At 40.4% G+C, this 27,717-nt stretch overlaps 1 protein-coding gene across 2 annotated transcripts in view; it reads right to left on the minus strand.

Annotated features, from left to right (window-relative positions):
* The window catches only part of Zdhhc13 (zDHHC palmitoyltransferase 13), a 47,067-nt gene extending 44,159 nt beyond the window's left edge, over positions 1–2,908 (minus strand). The window contains exon 1 of one of the 2 annotated variants that reach the window (XR_013437713.1): positions 2,714–2,908. Coding sequence is in view for 1 of the 2 variants with exons in the window: in XM_078046357.1 (XP_077902483.1) it covers positions 2,714–2,740 (27 nt within the window). In the remaining variant the exon portion in view is untranslated. The remainder of the gene's footprint in view (positions 1–2,713) is intronic. The other variant, XM_078046357.1, reaches the window with a different exon arrangement.
* Positions 2,909–27,717: the final 24,809 nt, after the last annotated feature.

The raw sequence follows: 27,717 nt of genomic DNA on the forward strand, positions 1-27,717 counted from the left end.
AGTCAGCATCAATTGCTAGACCTGTGAGTGTAGACACCCCTAGAAGATACCAGCCCCACCTTCAGTTTAAGAGTGTTTCCAGGTGAGGCTTTTGACACAGTGGAACAGAAACATACCAACCCTGTACCAGCTTGTCTGAATCCCTGAAGCACAGAGTTCATGACCATGACAATGGCTGTTTTACACCACTGTTTTGAAGTGGTTGATTATACAATGGGTAACTGCATCTTTAAGCTATAAGGTATCATGTAATATCTTCTGCACAAAAAATCATAATCAAATTATGTTTTTAAAGAGTAAATAAGTACTGCTGGAGTTAATAGTTGACATTAAGAGAAAACCAAGATCTAGGCTAAGAGCGAGAGTGAGAGTGAGAATGGAACAGCAAGAGAGAAAAAAGGATACTTTCTCATGTGTAAACCACACTCAAAACTCGGATGAGGGTCACTATCCTGCCTGGTTATCAAATAAAACAGAGGAGGCAAGATATTGAGATCTGACAGATATTCATTAAAATTTCTCATGACATTTCTTAACAAAAGTACCAGAATTAAGTTTCCAAGTGCACAAGATCATTCATTAAATACTGGTACTAGATCCTGTTCTAGATGCAGGGAGCATATAAATCACTGCCCTTGTAGCATTTATATCTAGTGGAGGGCAAATAGACCACTGGAAAGGACCAATTAATATGCCAAATATTATATGCCAAGGAGAAATATAAAGCAATGAAGGAGGCCAGGGAGTGCTGCTTGTAGTTGTGAAGATGGGAAGGGCTTGGGATTTTAAACGTGATGATTAAAAGTCACATTGAGGTGACATTTGTATCAAGACCTGAAAGAAGTGGAGCAATAACCCTTGTGGATACACAAGGAAAGAGCATATCAGGGCAGAGCAAATAGTAAGTACAAAGGCCCTAAGGCAGTGTGGCTGGGGTTCATTAATTGAGCAAGAAAATAGGAAAAGAAGGGGTCAGAAAGGAAACTGGTGACCAGACTATATACACAAATTTTGGCAAAATCCCAGCAGCAATGAACTTGGATTCAAGAGAACCAAATTCAATCACAGTAGGAATGATTTTATTTGTCTTGTTCACCTAGAATGGTGCTTAACTCTTAGCAGAAATTCAAGACACATTTATAGAATGAATGAATGAACAAAGTCTTAACTCTCACTTAGCTGCTTTTTGACTTGTAGCAAGTGACTTCAATTTTTTGAGCCTCTGTTCTTAACTCTAAAATTAGGATAATCATCCCTTCCCACTTCACAGAATGGTAGTGAGGTTTAAAAATGGGGAAGTAGTTTGCAAACTGTAAAGCACCATTTATGGGTAAGGTCTTTACATTATAATTGAAAAAAATGACAACAGCAATTATTATTAACAACCAACCAAAGTCACTATCTTTCCTAATTCCCACCTCCAAATCATTCTTTCCCTCCATGTCCCAGAAATGAGGTAGGGTGATCTTCCCTTCAGGAGAAAGGAGTGAACTTTAAGCACTTGAAGACTTTTATAAATAAGTGGCAGTATTTAAGACCTAATAGTTACTCCTTACCAACTTTTCTTTGAGGCTGTATGAGAAAAAGAATGAGACAGTTTCCATGTGCAGATTCTACATGCTTTTGGAAAATCTAGATGGATTGAAAAGCATTTTTTTCTTCTTTCAAAATGCAAGAACCTTAACATTTTTTCTACACATGTTCTTCACTTAAACATACACCAGACTGTTAAAAGAAAGGAGAGCATGAAGAACACTCTCAGGATTGGACGAGGTTTTTTACCAACCAACTAATCCAATAATTTCAAACTGCTTGAAAAATCTACCACCTAACTCTCATTAGGGGCAGGTTTGTTTTTTCCATCTGTAAATGGGATAACTTCCTAAGGATATTTCCATTCTGGAATGAAAAATGCATATAAAATATCTGTTATATAAGTACTGTCTGGCAGAATCTGGGAATCTTCGTTTATTCAACAAACATTAAGTAAGCATCTACGATATGTCAGTCAGTAATCTAATGGGTGGGGAAGGCTCAAAGCAAGCAAGTCGAAATTCTAGTTCTCCTGGAGCTAACTACCTCCTGTAACTTCCTCTACTGGCCCTTCCGTTTTCTGGAACTACATCTGGCTTTTGGTAATATGAACCTCATGCAAAGAAGGGAGTCCTCTGGAATTCTGCAGATAGCCATCACATATCTCCCTTCCTCCAGCCTAAACAGTCTTACTGCTTTCAAGGAGTAAGCAACCACACGGGAACGGAGCTAAACAGAAGTGGGTGGGGCGAAGGCGGGTGCCGGGGCGCCAGGGCTGAAGAACAGAAACTACCTTCAGACTCCGGGCCAAGGTCAAGACAGGTAGATCCAACTCAGGAGTTGTCACCTGACACCTCTCCCGAGACGACACCCACCACCCCCACCCCCACCCCCGTCCCAGGCCTCACAGCGGTCTGCCAGGCAAGGGGAACCGGTCCCGGGGGGCGCCACGGCCCGGGGATGGAGGTGGGGAGGGCCGGCTAGGGCCCCCACCTTTTCCCTGTCGTCTCTGAGAGAAGTCCCAGCATCATTCTCATTCTCGGCGTTTCCAAGCTCCCGCCTCCCCAGCCCAGGCCCGGCCACCCCCGGGAGGCCCCTCACCAAGCTGCCTCACATCCACGCCTCCCTCTCTCAGCCGCAGCCGGACCGCCACCGGACCGCCAAGTAGGGCCACACTCACCTGCGAGCCCAGCCCCGGCCCCTCCATCTCTTCAGGGACCCGCAGCGCGGTGACTTCCCGGCAAAGTGGCAGCCGTAGCCCGCCGGCCAGCGCGCCCCAGGCCGCCTCTACTCCCACTTCCTGCTCGCGCCCCCGCCTCCGCCACCGCGGTCCAGGCTCCTGCCTGGCGCTATCAATCAGCCTCGGAGAGCCAATCCCAGCCCTCACCCGGCTGGAGCCCGGGAGTCTAGCCCTGAACCGCCAGTCGAAGGCCCCGCCCCCGGCCCGCCCCTCCGCTCTCTTCCCGGCTCCTTTCGCTCGCTCCGGACTGCGCCACCTGCCCCAAGAGTCGGTGAGTTACTCCAACGTCAACTACCGTCTGTGGAGAGCAAACCTGGACTGGGCTGCTTAACTCCAGATGTCCTTGTGAAAGTCTCCATGTCTGTAAAATGGGGAAGACGAGAGTACCTACTTCAGGCAATTGTCTGGAGAATTAAATGAGAAAAAGCATGTAAAGCTCCCAGCCAAAGTTTATAAGGTGATTATGGGTGGAATAGGTGTTGGCTGCGAACATATTTGTCACTGTCCGTTTGTGTGTTCTTGGGCAAGTCATTTCTTTCGCATTCTGTGAGGACTCTTGTTTCCTCATAGAAAACAGAAAATATCCTTGAGTTCCTCCGCAACTGCTAGACGGGAATTGGACTGCAAGAGCTGACATTTAAACTCTGTCCTGATTAATGTCCCCATCCCTATTCCCTTTCATAGTCTGGGGGGAGCTGGCATTTAAGCCCTCTCCTGCTTAATGGTCCACGACGAAGTAAGAATAAGTCTTCGTTCCTGTCTTCGGGGAGCACCAATGGGGGCGTGAAGCTCTTCTACATGGGCACCCAGAATAGGTTGGGGCTTTTTATCCGCTTAGCACAGTTTTTTGAATTATTCCTTAATGTGTCTGGTGCCAAACCAAACCGGATTAAGACATTTAGAAGCTAAAGAACTGAAAATCTGATGAACTGAAAATATTTTGACTCTCTTATTCTATAAAAATAAGGTTAAACCTTAAAATAAGTGTCTAGAAATCCAACAAAGTACGGAATTTTCCCATGAAAAATACTCCTATGATACAATTAAATTATAAAACTCTTATGATTATTTTAGTGCACCTGCCTACTGGTTACACAAGCCTGGGTTACCCTCAAAGCCCAAGTTTACTGAAAATGGGAACCATATTTTTTCATCTATGAACTCCCAGTTCCCTCATGGCATTGAAAACTACTCAGCACAATTGTATTGAGTGGATGGGTGGATGTACAGATGTGTCATCAACTTTTAATAATACAAGGAAGGACAAATTGAGTGACAAATAGAAGTTCAACACCTTCCTTTAAGAGCCAGAAGAAAGAGCAAGTAATTAGAACTGAGTAGGATCAAGCATTGGGCAAGGTTTCACAGAAAACAGAAGCTTTGGGTGTGGTCATTTCCTTTACCTAATCAAAGCTGTTTATTGATCACTTAGTATGTGTGCTGGAGTTTTCCATGAATTATGTCTAATCCAGGAGATGGATGTTATTTTTCTCTTCTCTCAGAAGAGGAAAGAGATTTAGACTGATTCCATAAACCCAAAGTCACTCAGCAGATAGGTGGAGGAGAGAGAGAGGATTCAACCCAGTTCTCTTACTGTGCCTTAGTCAAAGTAGTTTAGTTCTTTCATTTTCAAGGATTTATGTTGAAGGTATTATTGAACTTAGGGAGGCTTGAAAGCTGCTACTTCAATGCTTCTATATTGATATTCTAACATATTGGAAGATTCTAGTGCAAATAAATTCTAATATTCCACTTCCTATTCAGATTGCTTATTCCTTTCTGCCTTTGTTTTTATGCCTCCAATGAGCTATTTTAGATTAGAATAAGGACACCCTTTTCTAATGTTATATGAAAATAAACACAGTGATGCCTTTACGTGTCCCCATTAACTCTCATCTGCCTTACAGACCCACCCCAGTAAAATAGTGTGATTGTAGGAGCGCATTCCTGAAGCTGCCTGCCATGCCTGGAATCCCAGCTCCAGGCCTTAGTAGCTCTGTGTGCTTAGGAGAGTTGCTAAATATCTTTGGTCTTCAATTTCATCATCTGTAAGAATGGGACAATAATGGAACTTACTTAACAGTGCTATCTTGAGAATTAAGTGAGCTAATAAATGAAGAGTAGAGGACAACCTGGTTCATTCTAGGCTCTGTATATGGGTTAACTATTTTCCTTTTCATTGTCATTGCCTTCCTCGGGAATGGGTATGGAGGAGAGAACTAAATCTCCTAGCTGAGTGCTGTCATGGGAAGGGCCAAGGATTCAGCAGACCTGGCTTCTAGACCAACTTTGCTATCGTTTTCTGTGTATATAAGTTTCCTAGGGCAACCTGCCAAAGTACCACAGACTAAGTGGCCTAAACAACAGAAAGTTATTGTTTTGTAGTTCTGAAGCCAGAAAATCTGAGATCAAAATGTTGGCAAGGTTGGTTTCTTCTGAGGCCTCCCTCCTTGGCTTGTCTTGGGTTGTCTTCCCGCTGTTTCTTCACATGGTCTCACCTTTTGCACATATGAATCCTAACTTTCTCTTCTTATAAGGACACCACTTAAATTAGATTAAAGTCCATCCAATGATTTCATTTTTAAAGTGTTTTTTTTTTTTAAGGACCCTAACTCCAAACATAGTCACATTCTGAAGTAGTGGGGGTTTGGGCTTTCAATGTATGAATTTCAGGGGCATGGGGGAGAATTCAGCCCATAACTGTGTGACCCTGGGCAAATCACTTCCCCTCTCTGTGAACATTTTCTTATTATTATTAGGCTGGAAGCACTAATCTCTATGGTCCCTTTTGGCTTTGATCATGGAATTTTCCCAGCTGAGACTAAGCTCTGCTTCTCTGGTACCCCCAGTACTTTTTGATTTCCTATAAGCAACACTATCCTCATTCTACAAGAAATATATTATATTCCTGATATGTACCAGGCACTGTTCAGTATTGGGATCTTGAGCAACACAGAGAAACTGGCTTTCTGGGGCTTAGACTTTTTAATCAAATGGTCTCCTGTGTACCTTCCTCTCATAGCCAGCTTTGTAGTTCTTGGGTAGATTCTCTTTCTTCTTCTTGGCCATGGACAACTAGTGTACATTGGTCTTTTATCTCCATCATGCACAATGTCTGACACATGGTGAAGTTTAGAAAGAAATGTCCAAATAAAATGATTACAAATGAAAAAAATGGCCCGTAAGGTGATGTTAAAGGTGGCCCAATTCCACAAATTATTCTAAGAAGTGATTCTACAATGTCTAACAATTATTTGATTTAAAAAATTCCATATTAGCGTCTGATAATCCCAGCTGTCATAATATGTGTGACCACTGATTTGTTTTGACTAAACTTCTAATTCTGGTCTCATTTCTTCCACATGCCTGGAAAGGACAGTGGCATTTATTTGAACTGAAGTTTGTGGATATAATTATTTTGATAGTGCACCAAAATGATCCTTTTGAATGTCAAATAAATAAGTAAATACATAACAAGTTAAAAAAAATCTGTCTACATAGAGCTACTCAGAAACACCACTTAGGAAATCACCCTATTCTGTGGCACCAAGCTGGAGGGCTGGATGGGATATGTGTTTGCTGTCCTATAGGCAAAAAATGTTTGTTGAGCTCCTGATATGTATTAGCTACAATTAAGACATGGGAGTAAAGTGGAGGACAACACAGCCCCTGCTCTTTGGGAGTTCAATTTGAAGAAGATGGAGGCAGAGAAATAGATGAAAAGAACTGCTGAATTAGGAGACAGAGCAGGAATTCTTAAGTCTTGTGCAATCTCTTGTCTTCTACTCATAAAAAAGAAACACTGAGAAATGTTAAAAATCCTGTACAAAATATCAAGATCTAGTCATGAGATACTCTAAGAACTACCATTAATATGGGTTGTATTAGTAGGACCAGATTAGGATGCCCTGTTAATTGATTCCTTAGCACCCTCTAATTCTATTACAGGTCCTATGGAACATTTTTACATTCACATTTAGAGCATCTATTTAAAAAATTTTTTTTAGTTACACATGGACACAATATCTTTATTTTGTTTATTTATTTTTATGTGGTGCTAGGATCAAACCCAGGGTCTCATACATGCGAGATGAGCGTTCTACTGCTGAGCCACAACCCCAGCCCCTAGAGCATCTATTTTCTTCATATTCCATAAGCTGTTCTGTGAGCACAGAACCTGTGCCTCTCTCAGACCTAAATGTATTCCCAATGCATATCACAGTACGGGGCCCATGGGAGACCCCTCAGTATTCAGTTGCTGAGTGAATTAACAATTGTCACTCATTTTTATTTATATTCCTAACATTAGCACATTTCCTAATATGGCCTATCCACAAATACATTAAAGGATCCCATTTATGGCTCTGCATAGTTTGCAAAACACTTTAGCTTCCACTTTGAGATTCATAACTGTTGAGACTCATAACTGCTTGGTGATCTAGGTAGAGCAGGGATGAGTGTCACACTTCATTGTGGCTTAGGGAGCATAAGCAGTTGTTTGAGTATATCAGGCCAGTGAATGTTAAAAAGCAGAGGCCACGAACATCCAATAATAAAGTCAGTGCTGCCTCCTTGTTGTGACCTTGTCAATACAGTCACTGGCAAGAACTAAGTTCAGAGCCCAGGAACTAGCTGTAGGTTCAGGGTCTTTAAAACTTGAACTTATGTAAATATATGAAAGAGAAAACCAAACCAAACCAACAAAACTCAAAAAAACAAAACCTTCATAATGGTGCTTTTTCAAAGCTATTTTCAATCTCACACCTTTTTGGGGAATCAAGGTGGGATATGTGTTGTAGAGCTCACTTTCTTCATCCTCCTAGGAAGACATCACTTTGAGCCTCCATCCTCTCATCTGTAAAATGAGGATTAAATGAAAGAATGTATCTAATGTGCATACAGTAAGTTCTGTATAAATTTGGCTGTTGCTAGGTACAAAGTCAGCCAAGAAAAACTAAAATTTTAGGGAAAACTTGAACTTAACAGTGATCATGAACTGAGCTCTAGAATATTCATCACTTCACAGGAAATACAATGACCAAGGTTTTATTGGCTAAAAGACTAGGTTCCTAGTCTTCCTCAGTGTTATTACAATTTGTCCTTAAAGCTTGTAACATGACATCACTATTGCCAGATTTTAGAATTTTCTGCAGAAACACAATCAGATAGATTCCTAAATTTTACAGGTGACCTCTGATAACAATAATTGTTCTTCTTTTTCCATCACCACCCTACCTACACATTGCATGATTTTGAGGCTGAGAAAAGCTGCATTCCTCTCAGCTCTGTCTTTACTGGAGGACAAGGCACTGGCTAAATGTCTTGTTACCTGCTGCTCCAAATATAGAGTTGTGTCCATAGTAATTGCCACAGGGCTGCCTATGGTATGAGTTGTTCAGGAATATAGAAGTCAGCATCATCTGAGTCCCAGTTGGTTAACTACCACTTCAGTTTCTATATACAATACTTCTATATTGGACAGATGGTGGAACATGACAAAATCTGGATTTCCTAAATTGAAGGCATTAAAGTCATTCCCAAGGTCACTGACTCCCAGATGAATCTGACTTCTGGATACATGGGTTGTGAGCAAGGGAAATAGATGGGATGGTAGGACAGGCAGAACACTAAGTAAAATAATAGAGTGAAATCATGCCATTCCCCCAAATCTTCTGTGACTTCCTGTTGCCTGTCATAGTCTCGACTCCTTTGTGGGACTGAGACACCATCAGGAACCAGGCAGCCACACTCACTGGTTCTTCTTCTCATTCTTTGTCTTCCCCTATCTCTCAACCTCTGTTGCCTCTGAACATCTGTTCTTTCTGTAGAGAGGGGCCCATGGCCTCATGGCTCTTGCTTTTCTACAACTTCTGCTTGTATATGATGCTAGCAGTAGCTCTGACTCTATAGGAGTTTGCAGCCCCAGGACCACTACTTGCTTGTTACTATTGCTGTGTACTTTCATTTGGATTCTTCCTTTTTTTTTTTTTTTTTTGTAGTGTGGTGCTGGGATGGAACCTGGGCCTACCTAGGCAAACATTATACCACTGAACTATATCTTTGTTCATATTGTTAAAAGAGAAAGTCCATTTAGTAGTTCCTTATTCAATGATTTAGATGATCCCCACTCGTTCACTCAGCTGTGATGGAATATCTTGGTTTTGTCACACTCTCCAAAGTTTTAGTGAGGTTTTGTAGGTGGACAGTTTTAGGAGAAGGGAGCCTACACTGTCTGAAATTCCATGGATTAGAGATTCATTTGATTTTACAGTAGACATATTCAGGAAGGTGTGTTAGTTTCCTAGGGCTGCCCAAGTAAAATGGAAAAATTAATGGCTTGAAACAACATTAATTTATGTCCCCATAGTTATAGAGACTAAGGATCCTAAATCAAAGTGTCACAGGGCACAATCACTCTGAGACTGTAGGAGAGAATGCTTCCTTGCCTCTTAGTTTCTGGTGACTATTGGCAATCCTTGTATGCTGGGCTTTTTAGGCATATTATTCAGTCTCTGCCCCTTTCATGAGATTCTTCTTGTCTGTCTCCATACCCACATTTCCCTCTTCTTGTTTGGATAGAAGTAATTGAATGAAGTTCTGTATTAATCCAGCCTGAAATAATTTTAACTTGATATTTCTGCAAAACCTTATTTCCAAGTAAGGTTCCAGGGGTTAGGATTTCAACATATATTTTTGGAGGACAGGATTCAACCCACATTAGAGGGTAAAGGTTAGAAGAAAGGAGAATTCACTTAATTCCAGTGTATCTCTCCAGGAGGTATGAAGAAAATATCAGTTTTGATTTGGGAGTAGGGAGACAGGGGCTAGAAGTCATTCTGAGACTAGAGGCACTTTCTAGAGGGAAAGGACAGAGTATGGTATAACAATGAGGAATTTTGAATAACCAGGAGAAGTGAAGGGTACTGGATTCCTGGATTGGGAAACAAAAACATCAGGAAATGGGAGAAGACAGATTTTACTTATTTTGAAGCTTGTCAAGAATTCAATGAGTGGAGTCACAGGAATCCAGAGCAAACACCTCATATCACCTAAGACAGTGTTTGGTAGATAATAAATACTCAGAGCAGGTGAGGGAGAGAGGCAAGAGATAGAGAGAGGGAAGGAGGGAGAGAGAGAAAGAAAGAAGGAAGAAGAGAAGAAGAGGAGGAGGAGTATTTGGATGTCATCTGTCAATACTTGGGGCTGAGGTAACTTCTGTCCTCTGCACCCTATAGCACTCTGGCATAGTGCTTGTCTCACTCCATTGTACTTCCTGTTCTTTTTTATGTCTCTTCCTCTAATCTGTGACTTGTGAGTCAAGAGTCCTTTCTGTTCACTACTGCATTATCAGAATACAGAACCTACACATAATAGGCAAGCAAGAAATGTTTGTTGGGTGAGGGGGTAAAATGATCAGGAATCCTATTCTAAAGACATGGTTAAAGAACAGGGAAGAAATATGGTGATTAACCCAGGCCTACTAGCTCCCAACTACTCATGACTCATTTTCAAATTTCACATGTGTCCTGCCTGTCTCCAGTTTGGGTCAAGGGAAGAATAACCCACCAGTCGCTTTGCTTTAGGGAACGAGGGGAACAAGGTGGAGCCCAACGCCAGCCATATCAGGAACTCAAACATCTTGAGGCTGTGGAGTGTACATATAACCTAACCACAAAGATCTCACAGAGCTGGCATGTCCCCAGGGTGGGGCTGATTAGAAAGAAGAACCAAAACATGGTATTGCTGGCTGTGGTTGTGGCTCAGCGATAGAGTGATCTCCTTGCACATGCAAGACCTGGGTTTGATTCTCAGCACCACATAAAAATAAATAAGTGAGATAAGGTTATTGTGTTCAACTACAACTAAAAAAAGTAAAATATTAAAAAAAAACATGGTATTGCTGGGTGACCTGAATATAAGACACCAGAGGCCAAGCTTCCAAATGTGATTAGAAGCAGACCCACAGAGGGCCTGAGGCAACAATCCTGGATCAGCTTCCTCCTCCATTAGCTGGATACAGCAGCTGTTGCCTGGTCTAGGGAGCTGTGGAAAGAGTGAAAAGGGTGCTGGGCTGGTGCTTCAGGAGCCTTCAAAACCTTACACAGCCTATTAACAGCTTCATAGCCTCTGGCAAACAGTACATCTCTCTGGGTCTTAGTTTCCTCACCTGCAAAATGGAACTTGAAACATAGCACACCTGAGTAGCACTTTGGACACTGTGGTGCCACAGAAAAACCATCTGTATAGTTCTTCATGTGATGTGCTGCAGATGAGACAGAAGGGAATCCTCAGTTCCAAAACCAAGTTGGTCTGCTCAGTCCTAAACATCTATGGAGACCTATAGGAGATTGTTTTCGTAGTATAGGACAAACTGGACTGCTGTCTCTGGAAGGAAGAAGCAGTTCCACATTGTTTCATTAGAGCAGAGCCTTGAGTAATGGACCAGTAAGTAGGGCAGAGAGACACAGATGGAAGCATCTGTGAGTTATGTTCTTAGAGCTGTGACATTCTGCCTTCATGCCCCCTTGGGTCCTTTCTTTCAGGTAATTCACTTAAATTCTAAGGCAGAATATAATAATAAGTGAAAATATTTTCAAACAAGAAGGAGTCATCTTAACTAAATAGAAATGGAGTATTTAGATGATAAATATGAAACTAAGAACTTGAATGTCTATGTTAGATTAAAACACTTAAAGGTGCATAAAAGTCTGCAAAACATCCTTAAGGCATATCCACATTGTCAATACATGGTTGCTTGTTCTTTTTTGTTTTGAAATAATGTATCATTTCTCCTCCTCCTCCTCCCCACCCCCTCCTTCTTCAGTCAATTTGCCATTTTGAGTTAGTTGACCCAGAACTGTGGGCAAGACATACAAGGATTGTAACTTCAGGAAGTGGGTGGGAAGAAAGAGAAAGTAGTCATTTCATAGTCATGGATCTTTAAAAATCCTCCATCCAACCTGTTTCTTATGTCAGGGTTCCTTCACTCTCCCATATCCCTTAACAGCTATTATCATTATCTCCTTGAATACCCTAAGTGATGGGATACTCAGTACTTTCTATCATTTCCATCATATTGAACAGAATTCTACCTTATAATTGATCCTGTTTCTGCCTCACAGGGCTGCAGTAATTCCATTGAATTCTCTTTTCCATATCATAGTCCATTGTGTACTTGAGTGAATGATGACACCTCTAAGTGTGTTGTCCTCCTGATTAAACATCCCTGGTTCTTTTATATGTTCCCATTAGTACCTTTTCTGGCAAAGCCTCTCTTAAAACCAGTTAACAAGAAAGTCTGGGGAATGTAGTTCCAGGGTCCAAGCCTCCCTGAAATTGGAGAGCAATCAAGAGGTCCAATGTGCAATGTGCTAGGTTTTGTTCTACATCTAGCAATAAGCAGACAAATAAAAAATTTCCACTCTCTTGGGGCTGGGGATGTGGCTCAAGCGATAGCGCAATCGCCTGGCATGCGTGCGGCCAGGGTTCGATCCTCAGCCCCACATACCAACAAAGATGTTGTGTCTGCCAAGAACTAAAAAAAATAAAATAAATATTAAAAATTCTCTCTCTCTCTCTCTCTCTCTCTCTCTCTCTCTCACTCTCTCTAAAAAAAACAAATCCACTCTCTGGCAACTTATTTCTGGGGGAAGGGGGGAGGATAGACAATAAAAAAGCAAGTGTATGAAAAAAGAAGGTAATGCAGCAGGACACAAATTATCATTTGGTCTCAATTTTCTGGAGGCTGAATATGAATTACAGATTAATAAGTGATTTAAGAGAGTGATCTCAGAAACACATGTTAGGAAGTGAGGGAAACAAGGGTTAATTTTATATCACCTTGGTTAAACTATGGTAACCAGTTGCTTGGCCAAACATGGTGTAGATGTTTTTAGAAGGTATTTTTAAAGATGTGATTAGCATTTTACCCTAAATGGTATGGATAGGCCTCACCCAATTAGTTGAAGGCCTTAAGAAAAAGACTGAAGTATCTAACAGATTCTGTTTCCAGATAGCACACAGAAATTACAACCTTCTGATTCAAGACTGCAACATCACTTCTTACTCAGATCTCTAGTCCCCGGTTCACTGACTTGTTTTCTAGCTTTCAAACTTGCTAGCCCCAACAGTTGCATGAGTCAGTTTCTTAAAAATCAATCTCTCTCTCTCTCTCTCTCTCTCTCTCTCTCTCTCTGTCTCCTCCTTCTCCCTCTCCCTCTGCCTTTCTCTTTCTGTCTCTCTCTTTCTATCTCTCCCTTTCCCTCTCCCCCTCTCTCCCCCCCCCTCCCCCCCCTCCTCCCTCTTTTCTTCTGGCTGTTTCTCTGGAGAACCTTGATTAATACAGGCAGGTGAAGGAGGATGTGATTTCAGTCAAGGTCTAATCTCAGCCTTATGCCTCTGGCAACTCTGGGTATAAACTCACCTTTGAACTGGGCTTTATAGATGTGTATCAGTTAGTCCCCAGGCAATCCTCCAGAGAAGGTTATGGGTGTACACACTTACTATCATGATTGACATATTTTTCTTTGTGTGTTTTAAGGCCATTATATTTTAATTCCAGAAGGTCACATATACTCCAGGGAGGAATAATAGGAATAGTGTATAATACCTTCAACATCCATTGACAAATTAGGAAGTATTTCTTTAGTTAGAAAACTAGCTATAGGCCTCAAGGGATATGGAGCTTGGCTTAAGGATATAGGAGATCTGGTTTTAGGACCCAGCTTGGCTAACTCACCATGTGACCTTTAAAAAAGTGCTTACCTTCTTTGAACTTGACTTCCTGGGTATATCAGAGGGCTAGCCAGGGCAGTAGCTAGTTCCTTTCAAACCAGTTCTCCCACTAACACCCCCATATCCCTGACCTTCACGATCAGGTAAGTGGTGCTTCCTCTGGAAGCTTCCCTGATCTCTGGGAAGTGATACACTTCCTTCTATATGCTCCTTTAGAGTTCTTAGTGACCCTTTTTTATTAAGTAATCCAATAAAAACTCTTCACTTTTAGGAAAAACACCCCAGTTTTTCTTGGACTGAGGAGGCTTCCTGGGACACTGTATTCTCAGTGAAAAAACTGAGACAGTTGGTCACCCTACTTCTCTTTGTCTTTTACTAACCATGGATCTTTGGAGATATGGGATTTCATCCTACTCAGCAAGATAATTGTTGATGAGCAGTTCTTATACAAAGTAGACGCTCCAATGTTTTTAGTATTGTGGAGGTCAAGAGATAATATCCTCTTTTTTTTTTTTCAGAACGCATTAGGATGGACACACAGAAAATCCAGATGCACAGAGAGAAAAGTGCTGACTTTACTAGTGATGAAGACTGTTGTTGAATAAGGGGCTTAGGTCTTTTAGCAAGTGGTCCTAAAGCTCCACTCCCTTAATTAGGTGCTTGCCCAATCATAATTCTCAGTAGTTCTGGATGACTGTGGGAATCTGAGTATCTGAACATATGGAATGGAGCAAAAGCAGTGCTCCCTGTGGGCAGGCAGTTCCCGGAGAGCAAGAGGCTGCTGAGTGCTCAAAGCATGTCTCTCGAATTCTCTATTCACTCTTTCTCTGAAATAAGGGTAGTAAACGGAGGAGGGAAAAGTAGATAGGAGAGAAAAGTGTTACTTCAACTTCTTTCTATAAGAAAACCCAAAGTCAGGGGAAAGGAGAACTTCCAGAAATGACTGAGTGAATGAATGAATGAATCAATATTGTTAGTGCTGCTCATTCTTTATCATTTGATCATTCATTGTGGAGGCTGGAGCTGTTCGCAGAGTAGAGGGTGTCCACTATCACCATCATCATCAGGCCTGGCCAGAGAGGACAATGGACGACAGCATCAGCATTGAGTTTATGTGCTAAGATCCCCCTCAGTTGCCAACCTGAGAACCTTCCTAAGCAATTGCTTTGCACCTACCCGACTTGGACTTCATTAGCTGCCCTTCCCCAGAATTCGCCATAACCACATTGACAAAGTAGTTGTTGATGTTTTCAGAAATTCATCCAGTCTCAAAAACAGAATGCTCACTAGTTTGTTCAATAAAATATTTTATTTGCTTGGGATGGAAAAGTTTGATCTCGTTGGGATGGTAATGAAGTTGTGTGATGCTCAAGTAAGGTTCCCTAGGGGTCCTTTACATAAAGACAATAGTTATTTGAAGTTATGTTATGCTGGAAAGGGTATGGCTCAACTAAAGGACTGTGGAAGTCCTGCTTATTCTTCAGCATTCTGGTGCTCTAACTCGAACCTTGTTTCCCAAGGGTAAGCAACAAGGCCTAATAAACCAGATAAATCCACCCTGAATAGTACTTTTATTTTCCTAGCCAAATGGAAAGTGCCAAGTTCTCAGTTCCACCCAGTTAATACCTGTAATAGATGAACTTAATTCAGCAGTGCAGTAGTTGGCTGGAGATGAGGCCCATGCTGGCTCTGATAAGGAACCTAGTGCATCTGTGTGTGTGTGTATGTGGGTGGGGTGTGAATGGGATAGGCACAGGCCTAGGAGTAGGGTTTCTATCACACATTAATTCACTATAGACCACCAAACTTAAGTCGGAGCTTGTAGTCTGTGAATGGGATGAGGAGGCATTGGGTTAAATACCTTCTGGAATCTCTTCCATACCAAATGCTGCAGTAAGAACAACCAGCCATCCAGAATGTCTAGCCTGCTGGAAATCTTCACTGAGGCTGTTTTGACATGGTTTTTTTAGAAGGCTCCATGTTCTCTGTGTCAACTTGCAGCAGGTGTTGCAGGAAGCATGGCATGTGTGGAATATTAATAAAAACATTGTGGCACATCAACTCACGGTTTAATATCTGAATTGTAAATATCTATGACAGCCATCTTCTGAATCCTCAGATATTAACATTCCAAACCTCTCTGAGTCATATTTCATAGCCTCCCTAACACACATCCATCCATGGAGATGATTTCATTATTAAGAATTTCATTTCTTATAATGGATTTTCTTTTCTAACTTAGGCTCCAAGGGCAAGAGCTGAGATTACATGATTTATTGCTTTTAGTTTTCTGGCCTTGAATTGTTCTTCCTGTGTGCTAATTTTATGGCACTCCAAACTTCTGCTTCTTTACCAGCTTCTTCCAGAGGAGAAATTTGCAGCCCTAACACCTTCAAAACAAAAAACAACAAAAAACCTTTCTGTTAAAAAGAAAAGCTCACGTTTGCTCAAAATGCTATTATCCTATTTCGGGGCTGTTGAAATGGGCTGAAGGAAATATCAGACAAATAACTTACAGATAGGAAATGCAGGAGACTGGTTAATTCTCAATTAGTATCCATTTAGAATAAATATCTTTATGTAGTAAGCATCAAAGCACAGCTTTAATAAACTTTAGATTCTTCTTAAAGCATATCTGTTCCTAATAGAAATCTTTCCTGTTGGCAATGGAATATATATATATATATGTATGTATGTGTGTGTGTGTGTGTGTGTGTGTGTGTGTGTGTGTGTATATACACACACACACATATATATGTGTGTATATAATATGAAGTACATATTGTTATATTGTGTGTGTGTGTTTACAGAGCTCTGAGATATTGTGAAAAGAGGTAAAAGTAATGAGTATATTAGTTTCCTGTGACTGCTATAACCAATTTATTACCACAAAACAACAGAAATTTATTTTTTATATTATTGGAGGGCAAATGTCTGGAATCAGTCATTGTTGGGACAAAATCAAGGCATCAGCTGGGCTGCAGGTCCTCCAAAGAATCTAGGGGATAATTCATTCCTTGCTCTTCAAACTTATGGTGGCTATCAGCATTCCTCATCTTATGGATGCATCTCTCTCTATTCCATCGTCATGTCACCTTTAGGTCATTAAGGAAATAACTTGCACCAAGTGGGGAGCCAAGGAGCAGGCATGTGTAAAGTCTGGACAGTTGTCCCAGGAAACAGAGATTTTGCAGTCTGAAGCTCAAGATCAGGCAGGCTGTGTTAGAATAATCATAATTATTATAATGGACATACATGATGGAACTGTTCTAGCATTTTCATATACAAACTTATTTAACCCCTCAGTAACCTTATTGGTTAAGTAGTATTATATTCATTTATAGGTGAGAAAAAAGAGGCTCAAAGAAGTCAAGTGACTTGAACCAGGTAACAGAAGATATCAGGGCTTTGAACCCAAGTCTGTCTGCTCTCATTGTCCTTGCTCTTACCTATGAGGTAAAAATGCATGTATAAGGTTCCTAGCACTGTACTGGCCGAGAACAGGTGTCCATCACTTGTTACTTCCTGTCCCTGATGGAAAAGCAAGAGCGCCACTGGTATAACCTTGGGGATAGGAATGTTCCACAGAATGGCAGATGATAAGCATGCTGAAAGTATGATGGTTTGGTCATCTTTCATCAAGAGATGAAACAAAAAGTGAAGCTGTGCCAGCTATTGGTAATTAGCTAGTAAACCCTTATTGAGAGTAAAAAACTCCAGCTGTCCCATATTCTAAGTTCAAAGTCAACCACTTCCCACTTCCATTCCAGAGTTGATTGAAAGGGTCTAGGCAACAGAACTGGCATCATCCCCTATCCTGCCATCACCACCCCCACACATGGAAAATAGGAGCCCTGAGAATGAGGACAAGATGACCTCTAGAGATTGCAGGGCTTGAAAAGAGAGGTTATCTCTTCTGCTTCTTTTGTTTCATTGGCCAGTATTGGGCCACTTCTTGCTCATAGACCAATCAGTGGCCAAGAGGCATGAGAGTACTGTAACTGACTTTGACCAATCAAGATTCATCCCCAAGATTCATTCCCTTGGAGTAAGTGTCCACCTTCCAGATAATGGTCACTAGCCACTACTTATGTGAATTGAAGACAGGGAATGGAAAGGCTATTAGGCAGATAATGGATAATATCTGTTCCACCTCAAATGAACCAATAGAAATATTTGATGGCATCCCATTCCCTTAGTGAACACTTGCTTTGTTCCAGTCTTGTTTGTCTGCCCCAGTGTTATCAGATTTGGAAAAAGGATGTTAGGGAGATCTGGGAAAGTCCTCGAAAAGGGTCAGGGACCACTCCCTCAAATTTTATGAGAGATAGGGAAAATGGTTCCCACTCATGGATACACACCAAGAAGGACAGATAAGATTGGGATTTGTGAAATAATTGAGTACCAGCACTTGATACAGGGAAGAACTATCTAGCACCTAGAAGGGCATGCAAATTGAATCTGCATAGTCAATGAAGTTTAATTCTTAGAGGAAGATGCAATTTTAAAGTGCTCCTGTTTTTATCTGGTTTCCTTGGATGTCTTTCCATCATGGTGTTTACCACCCTCACATCAACATTATGCCTTCACATTCAAGGAAGAATTTTCTCCCCACTCTTGCCTCACTTTATCCTGGTCTCCAGCTCTATTTCTGTTAGTATGGACAATGTGATTGGTAGTATGGACAATGTGATTATCAAGTATAAAGTGGAGACTCCAACTATGAAAGCAAGCCAGCACTTGTTCCTAGAAGCTCAATAGGTCCTGGGTTATAGACACAGGTTTAGCTCCTTCTGGACACTGAGGTAGTGATTCCCTGGGAATCAGCTGTAAGTCATGCTAGAACATGTCTAGCTGTGATACAAAACAGAATGCTCTAATAGAGGATAATGCTATTATATAGCTGAAGAAACTGAGGCTCAGAGAGGCTAAATAACTTGCCTGTAGGCTGTACAACCTGTAAGTGACAGCTATCCATTGTGTTCAGGTCTTTTGGAGCCTCGTCCAAGTAGTATCTACCACATCATGCTGCACTGATATCCCAGAAAAGGAAGTAGTCTCACTCCAACCCCTCCCCCTGGCCACCAGCATTCTGTCTATAATGGATTAACCACTTTGGTACCACTGTTCATCTCATTTGCAATCTCTACTGGGGAGCCTTACCTTACCTTCAAACTTTTTCCTCTTAAGAGTCTTTATTGCTCACACAAAGGCAGGGCTAGGAGGGAAGAAGATATGGGGCAAATAGGAAATATGTAAATTGGGACATATTTTCTGGAGAGTTGCTAGCAATGTATATAAAAAGTCTTAAAAACATGGATATGCTTTAATGCAGCAATTACACTACTAGAATTTATTTGGAGGAAATAATCAAACAAGCATTATAAATATTCGAACAAGTACAAAAAACAAAAAGATTTGAGAGATGTTAATAAGGGACTAGGTAAAGATGGTGTATTCTTACAATATGAAATATTAAGCAATCATTCAAAGTGATGTCATTGTGCTTTCACATTCAGGGAAGAATTTTCTCCCCACTCTTCCCTCACTTTATCCTGGTCTCCAGCTCTGTTTCTGGGTCCACCCTGATTGGTAGTATGGACAATGTGATTGTTAAGTATAAAGTGGAGACCCCAACTATGAAAGCAAGTAAGCACTTGTTCTTAGAAGCTCAACAGGTCCTGGGTTATAGACACAGGTTTAGCCCCTTCTGGACCTGTATTTATTATATATAAGTAAGTTATATGATAAACCAAAAAAATAGTATGATCCTGTCTTTTGTAAGTGAATTATATTTGGGTGTGTGTGTATTTGTATACAGTGTGAAATTTCCTAATCAACTACCAACCACTTAGTTGACTCACCAAGTGAGTCAATCCTTCCCCTTCCGTCTGGAAAGCCTTTAGGACTGATGCTTAGGCTACTAAAGGCTCTGGATGGAAGGGCTAAGTTTCGGACCCATCTATTCTCACTCCATTAGACTTAGCTATAATCACTATTGTAGTTGTCTGTGTACTTCTCTTTATATCAATTTATTTTTATTGTAATTTCATAGCTAGATATTGCACAAATTGAAAAATACTGAAAACAAAAAAAAAACAAAGAAAATGAAATTGAATGATTTAAAGAACTCAACAGATATTTTATTACAGGTAGGTAGGTAAGACAGCTCTAAAGGGGGTTGGGGGGAGTCATTAAAATTCAAGATTAACTTCTCAGAATTCTTCAAAATATTTTTAAACTCTCTCTTTTTTTCTCCAAAGAAGCTGAAAAAAAGCTGAATTTTGAAAGCAAAATATTATGCCTTTATAAAGAAAGACAAAGGTGAATTCTCTGACTGACAACCACAAAAATGGCTACATTAAACCATTGATATAAATTAAGTTAAAAGACTTAAAATATGCACACACATACATATATACATATATTATTATTTCATATTTCAGTCAATTTTTTGCTTAACCCTCTAAATACTGGTTTCAATAATATTACATAGTTCTAGAAAAAGGATATTATGTAGGTCTAGAAAAAGGAATGATAGAGTGATTATCTAGGAGAATATAATAAAATTATGGTTGATTTTTATTCTTTTTTATACCTTTCTTTTTTTTTAAATTAGTTGCTCATGACAATACAATGATCTTGACATATCATACATTTGATTCAAATGGGGTATGAATTCTCATTTTTCCACATGTACAGATTGCAGGATCACATTGGTTATATGGCCACGTATATACATACAGCAATACTAGTGTCTATTGTATTCTGCTGCCCTTCCTATCCCCGCCTCCCCTCCCATCCCCTCCCATCACCTCTCTCTACCCAATCTACTGTGACACATTTCTCTCTCTCTTTTTTCCTTCCCCCTCACACCATCATATATGTATTTTGAATAACGATGAGGGTCTCCTTCCATCTTCCGTGCAATTCCCCTTCTCCCTCTCATTCCCTTCCACCTCTCTTCCCTGTTTAGTGGAAATCTTCTTCTCATGCTCTTCCTCCCTACTCTATTTTGAGTCACCCCCCCTTATATCAGAGAAGACATTTGGCATTTGTTTTTTAGGGATTGGCTAACTTAGCATAATTTGCTTAATGACATCCATTTCCCTGCAAATGCCATTATTTTGTTATTTTTTAGTGCTGAGTAATATTTCATTGTGTATAAATGCCACATGTTTTTTTATCCATTCATCTATTGAAGAGCATCTTGGTTGGTTCCACAGTCTAGCTATTGTGAATTGTGCTGCTATGAACATTGGAAACCAGAGACTCTGCGTCTAATAGAAGAAAAAGTTGGCCCTAATCTCCATCTCGTGGGGTCAGGCTCCAGATTCCTTAATAGGACACCTATAGGACAAGAGTTAAAATCAAGAATCAACAAATGAGACATGTTCAAACTAAAAAGTTTCTTCTCAGCAAGAGAAATAATAAGTGAGGTAAATAGGGAGCATGCATCCTGGGAACAAATTTTTATCTCTCACACTTCAGATAGAGCTCTAATCTCTAGAGTATACAAAGAACTCAAAAAGTTAAACAACAAAACAAAAAATAACCCAATCAACAAATGGGCCAAGGATCTGAACAGACACTTCTCAGAGGAGGACATACAATAAATCTACAAATACACGAAAAAATGCTCACCATCTCTAGCAATCTGAGAAATGCAAATTAAAACCACCCTAAGATACCATCTCACTCCAGTGAGAATGGCAGCCATTATGAAGTCAAACAATAACAAGTGCTGTCGAGGATGTGGGGGAAAAGGTGCACTCATACATTGCTGGTGACACTGCTAATTGGTGGAGCCAATTTGGAAAGCAGTATGGAGATTCCTTGGAAAGCTGGGAATGGAACCACCACTTGACCCAGCTATTTCCCTTCTCGAACTATACCCAAAAGACCTAAAAAGAGCACACTACAGGGACACAGCCACATCTTTTTTCTTTTTTTTAAAATAAGGTTGTCTATTACTTTAATAGTAAGAAAATATCACACAACACCATCACCATTAAGGGAAGGGAAAACAGAAAGAGAAACTTCATGATTAGGGGAATGACACGCTGACACTTTCAGAGTGCTCTGGGAGACCTGTCTGTCTTCCCCCATCAGGGTGCCATTTTTTTTTTTTTTTTAACAATTGAATAGTGATAGTTTGGCTCCTTGGTTCTGCCTCATCCTGAGGTCAGGTGATGCTAGTGTGCAGACATTTCAATACACTTAATTTCTAAGGGAAGAGAGTGCAGGGACTCCAGCAGGTTAAGACTCCAGGGAAGAGAGATGGACATTCTGGGGTGACAATGCAAGTTAAGGGATAAGTCACAATCAGGATGGACAACTTCGGGGAACAATTCTGAATACATCAAATTACTGTCATTGTGTGTGGATTGGAGAGGTCTTTATTTTTCATAAATATAATTTTCTTTCCATAAAAATTTAAAATAATCATTAATTTTTGACTTAATAATTGAAATATCTGTTGACAACCAAGTTTTAACTATAATCAGTAAATCTAAAATTTTGATAAAATTATTGAAAGTTTTGCATAAAAAATGAATGGTAGGCTGGGGTTGTGGCTTAATGGTAGAACACTTGCCTTACATATGTGAGGCACTGGGTTGTATTCTTAGCACCACAAATAAATAAATGAATAAAATAAAGGTCAATCAACAACTACAAAAAATAAAATAAAACAAAAAAACAAATGGCAACAAAAATCAGTTCTTATTCCAGTCCCTTTCTATGGTACCCTCTGCTTCAGCTCTGGGAAGTTTGGGACAATCTTGCAGAAAAACAAATCAAAACAAAACTACTGAGAGGGTTGAAATCTTGCTCTTAGAAATAGTATTACTAATTGTTTGAGGTCATTCTCAGGAGTTGGAGTTAGCAGCAGCTCAAAGGGGAAGAGAGCTGTGGGACCACATGATGCTTAAAATATCCTTGAGGCAGCATTAGCTTTGTGAGGGTAGGGACCACAGGTTTGAATCCAATTTTGTTACTTACTAGTGTGTGATCTTGGGCATTTTACTTAAACTTTCTGAACTAGGATTTTAATATTAAAAAGGCAGTAACCATTTGTTTCCTTAGGCAGAGTATTTGGTATTCAGAAGACATTCAATAAATGCATTGAATAAAGGAATGAACTTAAGGCACTTAGTACAAAATAGATGTTTAATAAGTATGAGGTTCACTACACTAGTCTTTTTTCCCCCCAAAATCTCCTTTTTAAAATTTTATTTTGAAATAAGTATATACTCACAAGAAATTACAAAAATAGTATGGAAAATTCAAAATTTATCAATTTTGTACCCATCACCCAGCTATCTGCAATGCTGATATCCTATGTATCTGTAGTGCATCACCAACTGATCGGTGCAATATAGTTTCATCAGCTTCTGCATGTGTATGTCTTTACATATGTATAAGTTGGTCTCACACTCCACAATCAAGACACCACCACAAAAGAGATCTCTAGTGTTGCCCCTTTATATTTACATCCACCCCCTTCCCTTACCCCTGATAACCACTTATTTCTTTTCTACATTTATAACTTGTCATTTCAAGAATGTTTCATAATTGAATTCACTCAGTATTTAGCTTTTTGACATTCTCTTTTTTAATACTCATCACAAAACTCTTAAAACGCATCCAAGTTGTTTCATGTACCAAAAATTGATTCCTTTTTATTGCTGGGTGAGGGTGGTATTCTATGGTGTGCATGTACCACAGTTTGTTTTAACTGTACTCATCAAGGGACATACAGGTTGTTTCAATGTTTGGCTATTTCAAAGAAAGTGGCTATGAACACCTGGGTACAGGTTCTTGTGTGAACATCAGTTTTCTTTTCTCTGAGGTTAATGCCTAGGATTGTGATTGATAGGTCATATGGTAAATATATCCTTGATACCAGGGATTTGACCCAGGGGTGTTCAACCATGAAACCACATCCCAAGCCCATGTTTGTTTGTTTGTTTGTTTCTTTCTTTCTTTCTTTCAAGTGTTTATTTTTTAGCTTTAGGTGGACAAAATCTCTTTGTTTTACATTTATGTGGTGCTGAGGATCGAACCTAGTGCCCCTTGCATGCTAGGTGGGCACTCTACCCACTGAGCCACAACCCTAGCCTCAATATTTTATTTTGAAACAGTCTTGCTAAGTTGCTTAGGACCTGCCTAAGTTGCTAAGGCTTTGAACTTAGGAACCTCCTTCCTGCACTGAGATCCTTCTGCCTCAAGCTTCCCAAGGCACTGACTAGGATTACAAGCTAGCACCACTATGCCCAGTTACCTTAAAGTTTTTAAAGAAATTGCCAGATAGATTTCCATAGTGATTCTACCATATTACATGCCCACCAAGAGTGTATATAAGATCCAGTTTCTCTGCATCTTTGCTTTGTTGGTAATTTTAAATTGGCATTTAATAGGTGTGTGGTGGTGCCTTTTTAATTTGCATTTCCCTAATAATTAGCATTGTTGAAAATTTTCACATGTTTATTTGCTATGCACATATTTTCTCTGGTCAAGTGTATAAATCTTTTGCTCCTTTTTAAATTGCAGTGTTTGTTGAGGCTAGGGAGTTTTTAATTCTGAAAACAAGTCCTTTGTCAGGTATGTCATTTGCAAATATTTTCTCTCTGTTGGCAGTTTTCATTTCATCTTCTTAATTTAGTATCTTTCACAGAATAAACAAAAGTTCTAATTTTAATGAAGTCCAATTAATTAATTTTTTTTTTGGATTGTGTCTTGCTGCCATATCTAAAAACTCTTCTCTTAAATTTAGATCACAAACATTGTGTCCTATGTTTTCATCTAAGTATTTTAAAGTTTACCTTTTACATTTAGATATATGATCTATTTGGAGTCCATGTGCAAGATGCGAGGAGCAGGTTAATATTCATTCCATTGATTTGATCCTTTTGTTTCTGCAAGAGAGAGAATAGCATCAGTTTTACAGGAGTCACAGGAGCTAGGATGTCTGTACAGTCCCTTGTAGGGAATTAATTGTCCTTACATGTACACCTTGATGCTATAGAAACCAAACAGACCAGTGAGTCTTTCTTCTGGAATCATATTGTGGCAACCAGATACTGTGTGTACTGGGTTCTAAGGAAACTCCTGCTGCTCCTTGCATCACAGCTTGAGGGGATTTCTGTTTGAAGCAGAAATGGAACATTGGAAATTCCTGTATACATGATAACATATCATTTAAGGGTAGGAAAGAGCATGCTTATATAATTATGGCCCTTGAGGTAGAAAGCAACCAATAGTCTCTCTGCAAAGGACAATCTTTGATTCAACTAATACATGCTGAATAGTTTCTTCACATCAGGAATTAGGCTACATAGATGAAAGTGAATAGAACAGTGGGAGAGGGAGGTGGAGTACAAGTCATTACATAAACACATGCAGTACTATCTGCCCATAAGCCTGTAATAGGATGTGGAGGGAATACATGATAGGGATGCCTAGCTCAGGCTTAGGAAATACAAGAAATCTTCCTAGAAGAAGTGACACTGAACAGGAAACCTCATAGATAAACAACAGAGAGCTAAGTAGAGGAGAAGGCTGGGTGGGAGTTCTAGGGGAAAACAACATATGAAAAGGCCCAGGGGTGAGAGCAAGCAGGATAGAACATGGAAACCTAAACATCTGGTATTGCTGGTGTGTAAGGGACGAGGGGTGAGATCCGGTGGGTCAGGCCATGAAGGACCTCCATTCATGAGGACACCAAGAATCCACTGGAAAACTTTGAGTAGGAATCTAGCAGATCCAGATTTGTATTTTAGAAATCCTACTTTGGCAACACAGAGGCAGAATGGTGGGGATCCAGACATCAGGCTGAGAGTTGCCAGAGATGATGAAATCAGATGGGCCATGGGATGGAGAACAGTTGATGCATTTACTGGGGCTGCACCTGAGGTTTAAAGAGGGAGGGTGAGGATTTCAAGATTGTTTTGAGAAACTGGGGTAGGGGGAGAATCATATAGAGGAACTGAAGGACTGTGTAGGAGGAGCAGTTGAGGTTGGAATGCTTGCTTGGACATTCCTGTTGAGAAACTCTGCCTCTGTAACTTTACTACTTTGGTCCAATTTTGTTCTGAAGAGACCACACAGAACGGGAACACCTCTGCTAGTCCATAGTGTCCCTTCCACAGTCTTGAAGACATGGGGCACATTCTCTCTTGCTTCCTTTTCTCCAGCTTAACTCACCCTCAGTTCCTACAGCCACTTTCCTTTTGGCATGCTTCCTGATCCTGGTTCTTCCCAGTAGCCTTTCCACGTATCACTTTTAATTTAATCATGTGGTACCCAAACTTTGGATAATGTCTGATTAGTCAGACAACAGAAAGACCCTCCATATGGAGCCTGGAATTCTCTTTCTAGCATCCACACACATTTCTTCCCTCGACAGGGAAACTACTTCCATTCTGTGGATATTTGGGCCAGCCATCATCCCCCCAGTGAGATCAGTGGCCACATTGAGCACAGGAGACCAGCCTGAGCCCAGAATCTCAGCTGAAGAAATAGGTTTGACGAAGCTCTCACTGACTCAGTCCCCAATAGCAGGGAAGATGGATCTGGAAATATGTGGCCCAGCCTCACTAGGAAGTGGATTTCCAGAATTTTCCCTTCCAGTTAGAATCAAGGCATCATTAATTATTCATTGACCACTGTTGGGTATGTGACTTGGGGTGGAGGTGGGGAGCAGAGCACAAAGTGGGAACACTGGATGTCTTCTAGAAGCATGCATCCTAATTGGTAGAGAGGATACAGAAGGGGTATTCAGAGAAGGCCCTTTATATAGAAGATAGGGCCACAACTTGACCTTGAAGAACAGAGGAATCATCAGCTTATGAGAAAAATAAAAACAGAGCACAAGGATGGGAAAATGAAGATGAAGAGATCAGAGCATCTAAGGAAGACCTAGGAAAGGAAAAGAAGACACTGTGGTCACAGCAGAGACTCTATGTAGGTGAATATTAAAGAAGAATGCTGCAAAGATAGACTGGAACCTTATAAAGGCAGCAATTATAGAGGCTGAACTCTCCTACAGGATTGGAGAGCCACCAAGTGCTCACAAACCTGAGAAGGAGATGATTATAATGGTGGATGGTGTGGTATCTGAGTCTGGTGAACCTGGAGAAATCAATCCTATACTCTGATGGTCCCAGGAGAACAGAGCTTTGTAATTTCCAGGGAGGATAAAACCCTTCTAGGAAGTGGTTCAGGGAATGCAGAGAGGCATCTGTGGGGTATAGCCTTAGCTCACTCTCAGTAGCCAGCCACTCTTAGGGTACATTGACAGAGAGAAGAGCAAGTCTTTCAAATAAGTAACCTGAAAGGAGTTTTGAGAAGCAATAATAAGACCTGAAATCTGGAAGCAAACTGACTACATAATTTTCAGGGCCTCTTATTCACAAATTATTAAAAATTTCAAGATGGCAACATTAAGCCAAGCACAGTAGCCTTCAAGTATAGGGCCCATGCAATAGGACTGGTTGCATGCTTCTGATGATTGCCATCTGGGAGTAAAGATGAGGACAGGTTCTTAACCAAATATATGCAATGGAGCTGAAGGAGGCTCTCATACCCTGAAGACTTATAGCCAGTCATTTCTCTCTCTCTGACTTGGGCAGGTGGAAACTCAGAATTCCAGCTCATATAGTTAGTGTAGAGATCCTGAAAAGAACAATAGACGAGGGACAGGGACTCTGAATTTTAATCCTGGAATTACTTCAAAAGTTATATAAATCATTTAACTTTTGGTCTTAGCTTTCTGGTTCATATTAAGTGTTTAGAAGATTTTTTTCCCTCCCTTTCCATAAAGAAGGCCAGTTCTAGGATCTCTACAGCATGGTTTCTTGTTGGAATATCTGAAGGAAGACTTGGATTCCCCCTGATGACTTTTTGTCTGAGAAGGAGATACATTTGCATCTCAGAGCAATCCCCCTCATACTTTTTGCATCACAACACCTTCTTGTTTCACTAGAAAAGTCATCTTTGGCCATTCTTCCAAGAAGAATGGGGGTTGAAGAGACTTCAGGTCTATTAGCTATTCTGTCAACTCTCTGTAGGCCCTAGGCAACTGACTTCCTTTCTCTGTGTTTCAGTTTCCTCTTCTGTAAAATGTGAGTATTGGACCAGTAAATCTGTAAGGTTTTTTCAGCTCTCTATTCTGCATTTTTTTGAAACTATGAAATAACTTGTCAGGC

This window comes from Ictidomys tridecemlineatus, chromosome 4 (genome assembly GCF_052094955.1).
Source record: "Ictidomys tridecemlineatus isolate mIctTri1 chromosome 4, mIctTri1.hap1, whole genome shotgun sequence".
NCBI lineage: Eukaryota > Metazoa > Chordata > Mammalia > Rodentia > Sciuridae > Ictidomys > Ictidomys tridecemlineatus.